The 12,594-nt window shown below is 35.7% G+C and overlaps 1 protein-coding gene across 10 annotated transcripts in view; it reads left to right on the top strand.

The window, feature by feature from the left end:
- The window catches only part of NBEA (neurobeachin), a 458,626-nt gene that overhangs the window by 233,463 nt on the left and 212,569 nt on the right, over positions 1–12,594 (top strand). For all 10 annotated transcript variants that reach the window (XM_048948371.1, XM_048948342.1, XM_048948328.1 and 7 more), the window contains one exon: positions 1,827–1,993. In XM_048948371.1, coding sequence (XP_048804328.1) covers positions 1,827–1,993 — 167 coding nt within the window. The remainder of the gene's footprint in view (positions 1–1,826; positions 1,994–12,594) is intronic.

The following is a 12,594-nucleotide window of genomic DNA, read 5'->3' as shown; positions in this document are numbered from 1 at the left end:
CTGTTCTTTGAAGAATACATTGAGATATAAGATCTGTCAGAACTCTAGACAAAATGAGAATATTCAATTAACTTCCAGCTTCTGTTAGCAAATAGGATTTAGAATATTAACTAAATTCTCTGAAGGAATAGCCTTAAGTCAGTCTTATTGTCTGGTAAAGAAACCAATGCATTTTTCATATACAAAATTTTTCATTATTTTTGTCACATGAAAAGCCTCAGCTACATATTTTAGATGAGGACGATAAAGTCTGAAAGTCATAAAAGAAAATTTAGTGCAATTTAGTCTCTACTAAATATGAACCTCAAATGTACTTAAATAAGGTGATGGTTAAAATCTGGAAGAGTATTTCATATACTGTCTTTTATAGCATTAGGTAAATGATAATAATACTGAACATTTTATTATTCATCCTATCTGAAAGGAGTAAGAACAAAGAGATTTCTGGTAGTTTTCTCTTGCATAATTTCAAACCTGTCATTTGGTTTTAATAAGCTGTATCAGTATAAGTTCTAGGTTTAAGTACATGTTAATTGTTGCTCCCAGCAAATGCGAATGGCTGTTTTATTTTTACCACTTACACTTTAATTGAATAATTATGGATGAAATTGTTTGACCCAGATTGCACTGAGTTACTGTGTTGCCCATGCAACAGCAAGGAAGACTGTGGACCAGCATATAAATGTTATCCTCCACCCACTATGGATGTAATCAGGGCAAAGGAAATTCCTCCTAGACTGGTTGATTCACAGTTAACTTCCATTTTGTTAACCTTTGTAATTGTTTAGGAAGAAAAATGAAAATTTAATTTTACTGTCCAATGAGCTGGTGAAATATTAACCTCATTACAAAGGGAGATCATTGTACTAATTGGTGCTTCTCTGTACAAGAAGATAAATTGAAAAATGAATTAACCCTTTAAGAATTAGTGTAATGTTTGTTCTTTTTCAGATAGATTATTTGAAATAATGGCTATAACGCAATGGAAAGACCACTGTTAAAATCTTAGCAAATGCTAATGAGATCAGCATTAAATGGGCAATGTGCAGAAATAGGAAGAATAAAGCACAATCTACCATGAGTTTTACTAAACTGTAATTGCTTTTTTGTATATTAGAAGATGGTGGTCAATTCAGCTTAAAGTGTTACAGCAATGAGTATTGGTTAAACCTTCTAAAATGACGCACAATAATTTGTGCAAGCAAAAATTGAGGTCTTTTTAAAAGGTATTTATAAAATTAGGTCTTTTGAGAATAATCTAGCTTTTGTAATTTACTGCTAGAAAATGATACTTGTAATGGATTCATTTTAATGACCATGGCTACATTTACTTCCTTTAGACCTTTCAAAAGGATCTTTAATAGGAGGAGAAATCGGATTTAATTTTAACATGGATTTGAGAAAAGAAAGGGAAAATTTACATTGTTCTTATTTTACACAAAGCATTTGAAGTTGAATATTGTGTTATATATGAAGTCAAAATTATATGTGTTATATCTGTATGTTATAAATGAGAATGTATGAAAATTCTACATCAAGCCTTAAGACATAGCCATGATTACATACACACAGAGGTGGATAGTTAAATGTTTTTCATTGTAAGTTGTTTGTATTCTCCACCAATATTTCAAATTCTACATGTTATGAGAGCTTTTTCATGAATGAAATATAGTAGTAGAATCATGTAAATTGTTTTGTCCTGTTCATCTTAAAATTATCTTAGTGAACTCATTGGCTATTGATGTAAAGAGTTTTAGTAAGTTACCACTCTCAGGTGATTCCCAAATAGCCTATCTTTTATCAAGTAGATGTACTTTCATTCCCAGTCCCAGTGTGCTCAGTATGCTGCTGACAGAAGAGAGGAGGAGAAGATGTGTGATCATCTTATCAGTGCTGCAAAGCATCGGGATCACGTTACAGCCAATCAGCTGAAACAGAAGATACTCAACATCCTAACAAATAAGCATGGTGCCTGGGGAGCTGTTTCTTATAGGTAAGCTGATAGCATAAAATGTGTGGGTTACTTCCAAGGTATAAGAGAAACTGTCACCATATAACTGGAAAATGAATCTGGTAGGAGTTAGAATTGCTGAAATGTATTCTCTGTAATTAGGCATTGCTTCAACTGTTTCTTGAGAAGTCTTCTTTGATAAAACTTTACAGATAAAGCTCCTGAATAGATTGCTAAAATAATACTTCATTATATTTCAAGTAAATTGTAATGAAAATTTGTCAATTATGTTTAATGCAGCTTTGCTAGTGGTATATTGGAAGTTTTTGAGGCTCCCTCCAGTAATATAGCCTCTGAGTGAAGTGCTCTGGATGAGATAACAAGTGAGAGCTTTCCATACAGATACTGAAAGAGGAAGCAGAGGATCTAGCATTATAGTCAGTGTAAAAATAGCAAGCAGAAGCAGAACACAAGTCGCTGTGTCGTGCTTTCTTCTGTTTATAACTTTTCTGTGCGAGTGATGAAGTGGTAAGATCCGCTGGTAAATCTTAACTCTCCTACAACAAAACAGTAGTTGATACCAGCCATGTACAAAGTCCATATGCTTAACACAAAACTTATGTGTGTGCTTGACTTTATCAAGTCTGCAGCTGAGCTTAACCAAAGTGCAGCTCATTTCTTCAGGAGCCCCTGTAAGGAAGTAAACACATAAAAACAGTGTGATCCAAAATACATAATTCTTATTTTATGTAAATGACAATGTAATATTTGAGATTTTAATCAGAACTATGCTGAGTGCTGCTTTTAAAACTTGACTGCATTCAACACAAGGGTGAAATGAAACTTCTTCCTATATCATGCTAAAAAACAAAGCCTTGCTTTTCCAATTCTAAATCACAAAAATAGCCAGTGGCTAAGGTGCTGACCCTCCTCGTGTGGAAGAGTTGGGCTCAAATTGCTCCTTTCCTTCATTCTGAGTAAGGTCTTGAACCCGGGTCTGTCTGCAAAGCCACAAGCTGCCAAGTCTCTTTATTGTTTTTTTTGTTGTTGTTGTTGTTTTTTATTTTTTTTTTTCATTCAAGCTATTTACTAAATTGATTATTTATTCAAAGTGGACCTGGTCAAACAATAGAGACTGAAAAAGTTTTGTTTCCAAATATCCTATTTTTTACAGTTCAATTTCCTACTTGAATTCCACTGATTTGTTCTGAGTCAGAGCAGAACAGAAAGTTCCTCCTTAGCTCTGAAAAAGCTTTTCAGTAAAAATCTGGTTGAGACTGATATGCTGATTCAAAAACTTTTCTATAGATAAATATTTTCTTTCGGGGGAAAAAAAAAACGATACACCAACACATTTAAATATAGCTTGAATACATACCTGTGGCTTCAGCTTATTAGGAAAGATGTTGAATAATGAAACAGACATATCAGAAATAACATTTAATAACTGTCATATATCCTGTTCATTCTTTCTGTTGTTGTGTCTAGTTGGTTCTTGTGGTTATGTAGTGTAAAAAATAAAATGTAGTTTTTCATATTCATCATCCTTGTATCTTCCAAAGAAACTACAATTTCCTGGATGATGTAGGAGATGTATTTCATTTTTAAGGTGGTAGAAAATGTAGAAGTTTAGACTGATAGAAATTCTGTAGTGTACCATCACAGACATTCTGGTAGTAATTACAAAAAAGACATTTAGAGGATTTTGATATGGTTAATTTAAAGCAACCCGAGTTCATAATGGACACTGGTGTTATTCCTAGCTGAGGCTTAAAATAGTGTATCTGGAGACTTGAATCTGATAAGTTTAATTTTCAGTCCTTTTAATGTCTTTGTGTTTTTGAATGATGTTGTGGCTCAAATTTGGTTGCAGGCACTTTGCAGGCTTCAGTCAGATCTTTGCCATGTCACTGGGCACTCACTCCTGCAGGTGACTCTCATTGGGTCACACAACTCACCCATTTTATTTCACTTTCCTTGTGTGCCTGCTTCTCAGTTCCCATTCTGGACATGTTCAGTCCAGCTGTTGGCCTGGCGGTCGGTTTTTAGCTGCAAGCTGCTTCTGGCTGATGTTTAACCTGGAGAAATAATGAAGCTGTGACAGCAAAAAGATTCCAAAGAGGTTTCCCAGTTGCAGAATGCAAATGTCCTTGCATTTCAGGTCCTACTACAGCAACTGTGTGATCCACCACACAAGTGTAACTTCTGTCTTTAGACCTAATGAAGTGTATAAAGGACTAGGAAGACAGGAGATGTGGGAAGATGACACAGAACATCTAGTGCCTTGTAAATAACTGAGGTCACTGTTCTTGGGCAGATTTAAAAGGTTTCGATTGCAGGAAGGACTACAAAGAGGGCTCACGTAACTATTTAGATGTAGAAGGCAAAACCTGCTTTTAATTAGACAGTTTCTCCAGTATTCTTTCTGGAATGGAAATTGAGATGAATTCTAAAATTTTACGTTCCACTGTCTTCTCGGGCAGTGGATTCTTGATGTGCAGTTACAGTGTCAGCAGTCATTTTATGCACTGCTGCTTCTTGTGCCCCAGAAGATGCCGCCTGACTGGAGGAGAGCTACTAAAAAGTTTGCAGATATCTACACCTCTGCAGTGACCGCATCACTTCTGTCACAACTTTCATATTTCTGAATGTACTCTAACAATTCCCTGAGTGGCTCTTGAATCTGTGAACGTTCTTGGAAACTGTAAATTAAAGAAATCCTTAACAGGTCAAGGAGGAGCAGGCAAAGAAATAGGTAACCGGTTCCACATGATAAACACTTAGGCAATGCCTCTAAAGTCCTTCAACAAAGTTGCTTATAAAATATTAAGATCTGATTTTGTGAAATATTATGCAGCTATTGATTTTTTTTTCCCTCGTGTTGGCATTTCAACACATTGAATTTATAAGTCCTTCAGCTTTTGTGTCTGCAGGTACTCTTTCTGCAGACAGCAACAAGCACCATTTACTGTGTTAGATCTGTAAGTGCCACAAAGTTTATTCTTTGTTCATTTGTGAGAGAGCAAAAATTAACCTAATTCCTGGCAGCACTGTGATTATTGAGAGGAAAATCAAGGGGTTTGATGAACCCAATTCTATCATATTTGCAAATTAGAAATTTTAGATATAAACTATTTTCAAAATGTTCAAAGAAACAAAGAAGACAGTTGAGTATAAAATAAAATCATAGGTGCCATGCCTTTCAATTTCCTTCTTAATTAGCCATTTACACAGGAAAAAATAATTTTATGCAAATACTTCCCTACTTGAATTAATTATTTCAAAGATGGTAACAATGTGTGAACTGTCCCAGTCTATGTATCAACCATTCAGCATGGTTGCAGGCAGTCTGAGAACCTATTTACTCTTTCATCTCCTTATTTCTAGAGTGGTAAGTAACATTCTTTACAAAATATTTTTCTGTTGTATTGTTTTTCAGTGTCACCATCTTCATAAATATTTTCCATTGAGTTCTTAAAGCAAAAACTGAAATTCTTTCGCCTCATTTCTTGCAAGTGTGAACATCAACTCCCTTACAACAAAAAGAAATTATTGAAACATCTTGTTTTGTCCTTCATATCTTAGAAAAGAGTAACAGTATTCAAAACAAATCTATTTGGTTTGTTACAAACATTGTTTGCCTTTAAGCCAAACTAATTCTGGTTTTCTGATTTCGTCAGTTTAACAGTTTTAGATATGATCTGCTAATTTATCTTAGCTTACCCAAAACATATAGTTTTTTCCTTTCCTTAACTGAAACATCATACCCAAAGTTGAATTCTGCAGGTTTTTCTCCATTGGGATGAGAAATTGATGGGTTGGGTATTTCTTTGATGCATTGCCACTTATTCACAGTGAACGTGCAACATCCTATTTCCTTCATCTCAGGAAGAATCACACAGGGTGCTTCATAGATTATCGTTCAAAGCCTCTGTAAGCCAGCACTTACCCTAGCTCTTTTCAGGGTTATAGTCTTCATGTCACAACATATGCTTCCTTCTGTCTTCTCTGTCAGTTTCATATGGTGCTTCTCTTCCTTCCCATCTGCTTCTCTCCCCATAGACATCTTTCTTTAACAATATATATAAATATATATATGTAAGTTCAATGAAACTTCTCTGTACACGCAGTTCAAATTTGTTATCAGCCCCATGTATGTCTGGGATGTTATCTCTCACCATGCTTGTTTGGAGGGTTCTCTTATTTCAGCTTCTTGAATTTAATCAGACACCACAACTGCATATTTAGTTATACTTACAGTTTGTATATATTTAAGGCAATTTAGGGCAATACAGAGTTCTGAGTTCAAGGTTTTATTCAAAATCTAAATAGCAAATACCTCTGTATTGATATTTTCACACTATCAGTTCTGATATACATAGGAGGATTATTATTATGAGAAAAATGACATTTAAAAATAAGACTTCGTTGTCTTGCTTTCAGTGATTTGATAAAGGAGGCCCTACGTGCATTAAAGCAGCTTTACCAAACAGCAAGTATACAAGGGCTTTTTCTGTTCAAATCCATCTTTGGTTAAACGAGACATCCATAACAAATTAATCATTCATGGTGGAGGGCAGAGCTGTCAAACTCATTCTGTGGTGAAGACCAAATTCATCTGGGCAGACAGTCTGGAAATACAAAGTTTCTTGCCAGACAGCAAGTTCTGCCTCTCAGGACAGCATGTGCTTCTGCAGAGATTGGGTTCTGCAGGGGAAGGGGGAGAGATCTGAAAGAGGAGAACTTCCTATTTCTGAACCTGTAGGGCTGAAGGGCTGTTAGTACGGTGATCCTGGGAAGACCCTGCTTCTAAACCTGCTTCAGATGTTTCCAGTTTACAGTAAGAGGGATGAGAACACAGGAATTTGGTAAGGGGTTTCCCTTGCAGCCAGCCCTGCTCTGTCTCCATCACCATACTAGCTGCTGCCTTAGGAAGTTGAGAGCACAAAGATCCTGTCCAGTCCGCCACTGCAAATCAGCTTGATCTGGTTTAGCTATTCATTCATTTCTGGCTCATTTTAACTGCTAGACATAAATTACAAAGGAAGCTTTAGAATAGTAGAAAAGATATAGGATCTGATCCAGTCTACTGGGTCCAGCAGTGTATTTGACATGTCTGTTGCTTGAGGGTCTGTTAAAGTTCTGCATTTTTCCACATATTCTATACAAACAAAGAAATGAAGTTGTTTCTGGAGCTGGTGAAATGTATTTTTATTTTCAGAACGGATACTTCCAGACTGATCTTATGGAATCTGCATTTTAACTCATTTAGTAGCTATTTTGGTTGCAGGTTCCAAACATTCAGTTCTAAGACAATTCCATAATGATAAAGCATTAAAAGATGCTTTCTGTCTTCTGTTGTTTTTACTTAACTTCCATACTATGATAAATGCTGTGCCTGCAATTTTCATATTTTAGATCTGGTATTAATCACCCTTCTCTAGAAGGATTTAAACATATACGTGAGAGGTTGTTTTTCTAATTCAATCACTGTTTTTTAGTATTTTATCACTTGAATCCCCTTCTTATCCTTCTTTCTATACTTTCAACTTTCTGCTGCTCTGCACCTGCTATATTACATCCAATATTGGTTGCTTACACCAGTATCTTCTCCAAATATGGTGGAAGGCAGAGAATTTGTGTTAACTGTGTCATATCAGTAGCACAATAGAAAAATATTCTTCCTAAGAACAGTAATTTAGATGTAGATGTATTTGCAGCATAGCGATACTTGCCAAGACAGAAGCACTTCACAGCCAGAGATGGGCCCAGTGAGCGAGCACCCAGTTTGCTTAAGTGAGACTTACCCAGTTTTGTATCTGTACAAGGTTACTCTGTTGTTTTCAACTGTTGTCTTTTCACTATGGGCTTTCTCCCACAGCTGGAAGACACCTCTGAAGAAAATAGTTGTTTTGGAAAGAAGTAGTAGTTTGCCCATGTTGGGACCACCAAGATACTCAGGGGAGACTTACTCACCTATACTCTATACTCTACCGATACTCTAGGGGAAGACTTGCTTATCTCTAGGAATAGCACTATATTATATTTGATATTAAAGAAGGAGGACATTTTCTCACATTCTGCAATAAGAGAACAACTTTCTTCCTTCTTCACTCTCTTCTTTTTTCCCCACTTCTATTTAAAGTGTCTTCTGTTTCTGCCCATAATTTGTTTTTTCCCTTTTGCTTTATGGCAAACACAAAGAAGAAGTTTTTGCTCACAGTCTTTTTCTCTTAGTGTAACAGACAACAAATCTCTAGAATTCAGCAATCAGAATAAAAATCGAAATGACATAGTGTCAACTGTCTGCATATTTTATTGCAGCAGTAACAAGAAGATTTTAAAGTGTATTATACTAAGGGAAAAATCAACCTCAGCACTCTAAGAGGTCTTTTGCTCCTCCTTAATTCTAACCACAGAGCTAGCACATGCCTCATGCAGCACTTCATCTTCCAGTATAAAGTCACAAAAACAGGTTCAGACCAGTGGTTCATTAGCCTGGTAAACTACCTTCAACTGTAAGTGAATGCTTAAGAAAGAGTAAGAATAGGTTCAAGTAGACACAATGGGTCCACCTAATATTCCCACAGATTCCTTGCTTTTTTTCAGCTCAGGATTTCCTGAGGAATCTAAATTTCAGTCTGTCAGTTTTTAAGTTTCCTTCTATCAGTAGGACTTCAAAGTCCAGCTGCCTCTCCTCATCTTTTCCTCCTAGTTCCTGCAAAGGAAGCAGCCTCTGGAGTGGCTCTCAGCAGACTCAAAAGCAGGTGCTGATATCAGACAATGTTTCTAGCATCTGTGTGCCTTCTTTCTCTGCCTCTCGTTTAGACAGATGCAGAAACTCGGTAGAAACAATGAGGGAAGAATTTCTCATTTGTCAGGTAACATTTCCCTCACATGATTCTCACTTTTTCTCTAATTCAGTCTAGTGCAGTATAGCAATGCATATCCATTTTCTCCATAGAGAGGATGGAAAGCAAAGAGTAAAAAGGAACAAAGGCTTATAAAATTCTGGAAAATTAAGTTTTATGTTTCTAGGAAGGGAAGGGAAGGGAAGGGAAGGGAAGGGAAGGGAAGGGAAGGGAAGGGAAGGGAAGGGAAGGGAAGGGAAGGGAAGGGAAGGGGAGAGGAGAGGAGAGGAGAGGAGAGGAGAGGAGAGGAGAGGAGAAGGGAAGGGAAGGGAAGGGAAGGGAAGGGAAGGGAAGGGAAGGGAAGAGAAGAGAAGAGAAGGGAAGGGAAGGGAAATTTCTTTGTCTTATTCTTTGTTACGTAAACTGGTGATAAACATACTATTTTTAAGTAGTACCATTACATACTGAGATTCTTTTCCGCTTATCTCTTCAGGTAAATTGCATAATACAAATGCTAACCTGTACTTTTTTTTTTTTTTTTCCTCTGAAAGAAGAATCTATAGTGTTTAGATGGATTTAAACATTTTTGTAGCAGTTATCAGAAATGCAAAGTTTGACTGGAAGAAGAAAACAGGTGGAGTGATTTTGATTCCTCTCAAAACCTTAATGTGTCTTGTACTTTTTTATTTGAAATGTATTTATATCCAACCATATGTTTGTCAAAAACTTGGAGAGATTCAGGTTAGTAGCTGGAAAGGAGCTCAAGATTAAATCAGTGTCAGACTCTGAGGATACCATAATTTGGAAGATCTCTATCACATGTTCTTATCCTTTTTACTTTGAGTGGGGGAAAGAAAAGTGTAATTCTGCATGTGTCTTAGGAAACCTGTTATTTGTCTTTGCTAGCTTTACAGTTGAACTTATATATAGGATAATTCTGTGTGCAGCAAATTAGATGAATTATTATGAAAAAAAACCTTGAGGTAGTCAGAACATATCTAAAACTAATGAACAAAATTCTTCCCATCCTAGCATTAAAATGTATTCAAAACATACTCTTTTTATAACTTTTTTTTTTTTTTTTTTTTAAGATCTGTCCTTTTAATGAACGATCACTTTACCACCGAGTTTCTTGTATTCTCAGTTATTTAAGAAAATTACATTCAAATATTTCCCATGTCCGTACTCTTTCAGAGGTAGTGGTAAAAGATTTTTTGTTATGTTATCTCTCTCAGCATTCAGTACTATTTTTTTCCTTTTAACATTGCCCAGACTTTCAATAAGTTTGTTTCATGCCTGTTTGTAAAGTTCAAAGAAAATAAGCTATTGCATGCTAAACAAAAAGTTCTTCTTTTTGGTTTTTCCTGGCTTGTTTTGGCAAGCTTCTGTAAAGTCAGACTAAGTTTTATGTTCTGGATACTAAGAGTCTACTTAATTCTTGTATTTCCCCTTTTCCTCATTGCAGCATGTAGTCAGCTAAGATATATAATATCCACTTCTCTCATCTCCTCAGTTATCCAGTCATCAGCCCTGGTCTCTCTAAAAAAGAAATCAGACTTTGGGATGTTTGTTTGGTTTTGGAGTGGTTTGTTATTTTTTTGCATTTTTACTTCTCTGTTATACAAGATTGTTCTCCTTCAAACCTGTTCTCTAAGCCAATAGGTCACTATCATTTTGGCCTTCTGATTTTATCTCTACATAGCTGGTTTTGTCTCACTTTTGAGGAAATCAAAGAACTTTTGGAAGTGTAGTTTTGTCCTCATCATCCACATCCTTACTGTGTTCATGGCTGTGTGACTTCATCTCTTCTTGCTCAGTAAAATTTTGAAATCAGCTTGGCATCCTATATTGCATTGTTAATACTGATACACAGGGGTTATAGGCAAGTGAGTGAGCAAAAGCTGTTCACAGGTGCTGCATGACAGGTCCTGTTTTCAAGTGGCACAGGAAGAGCATGGTTTGTGGGACACAGAAGCTAACAAACAGAACCTTCTCCCTCCTTGCTTTGATATAGCATAGTGGGACAGTTGTTTCGGTTTGGTGTGCATATTGTCAGTACAGATTATATGTTCACAGGTCTGTAACTATGAGGATCATCATCACATAACTCATTTTTCTGCTGTCTGAAAAACGAGAATTTCTCTTTCAAGTGGCCACTCCTGATTTTATTTGGATAGTAGCACTTGCTTTGTCTTGTTTTGTTCATTTCTAAAGAATGAAGAGAATAAGTTTACACAAATTTCTTCTGACTGATTGAGAAACCCTGCATCTGTCATAGACTTCGCATAAGGAGATGGCTGTACTTGATTATACTGCATTCCTCACTGGTAAAATGGATACGGTAATGCACACTGTACTTCTACAGAGTAATTAAATCCTTCAAAGGAGTATTGAAACTACAGCACAGTTTTTATTGCCTGTTTTTTTTTTTTTTTTTCGTAGCTTGAATACATTTGGTGTGTGTGTGATTATAACGTTTGCTTTTTTCTATATAACTTGTCTTTTTTTAACGTGAAAGTTCTTTCAGCAGCAATATCTGTTCGCATAGAGGCTTGAAGTATATGGAAATGTATTTCTTCTACACTTAGAAACATAAAATAGTTGATGATGACAGATTGCAAGCCTCTCCCCATTTTCTTCCTCCCCAGTATATTGATATCTTTTGTCAATAATATAGGCTGTTTAGGTTGTAAAGCTCCATTGCTCAAGAGTGTTGGATTTTGAAGTCATCTGTCATGTATGTGTTGTAGAGATAGGAGACTATTTATGTTTATGGCATTTTAAGTAACTCAGTAAGACCCTTTAGAATATACAGAAAAGGCTTGTTTACTGTCATCACTGCTCACTTAATCCTGTGACCTTGACATGATAGTATGCCCATAAAGCTCCCTGTGGGTAGTTCAATAAAATAGATGAACATCAGAGTCTAATGATCGTTTCAGCTTCAGGAATATACTGCCTTATGCCATAAATCGTTCTTAAATGTTCAATAGCACTGAACCATTCTAAAACAAAATAATGTAGCAAGCTATCCAATTGTCTAGATTATTAGAAAATCCTCCCAAAATGCATAAGACACATGGACTTCTGTTCAGTTTGAGAACGTTAACCATTGTTTACAAAAACACTGTATGTATACAGTGCCAGTGGACTAAAATTTAAATAGTTATTTCTTTAAATTTATGTACCAGCTCAGTTATTCATTTTGTTTGTGTTTTTTTTGTTGTTGTTGTTGTGAGGTTTTATTGTTTGCTGTTGTTGTTGTTGTTTGTTTCTTTTTTTGTTTGTTGTGATGTACTGAAGTACACTTATTCTTGAGGCTATCTTTGTTTTTTATCTTTGTTCCTGACAGCAAATTATATTTATTGGGTGGTAATGTCTTTTTGTTGTTGTTGCTGTTGGGTTTTTTGTTGTTACAGTCTGAAAGTAGGAAAGATTAATGTGCATGAAAGTTCTTCTAATGATTTACTAGAAGTTATGTTTGGGCTAATGGTAGGAAGCAATAAAAACGTACATAAAGAGGAAGCTAAATGTGACGTCTCATAGGTGCAGTTTAGAAATACTCCTAGACCCTTTGGGATACTTTTCTATAAGAGGGCCTTAATTTTTATGCACAATGTATCTCGTGTTATGTGAAAACATGGAGAAAGTAAAGCGTGATATATTTGCGTTATGGTGGATGGAAGTGGCTTTTTGGTATTATTAAAGATTTTTTCATTTTTTAAATTTTAAAGCATAGACATTTAAGCTTCCAGTTTTTATTATCTAAGAATGATTGTCTTCTGTCTTTTA

The sequence above is a fragment of the Lagopus muta genome, chromosome 1, assembly GCF_023343835.1.
Source record: "Lagopus muta isolate bLagMut1 chromosome 1, bLagMut1 primary, whole genome shotgun sequence".
NCBI lineage: Eukaryota > Metazoa > Chordata > Aves > Galliformes > Phasianidae > Lagopus > Lagopus muta.
The sequence above is the reverse complement of the archived record's forward strand: the minus strand, read 5'-3'. Positions and strand labels throughout refer to the sequence as shown.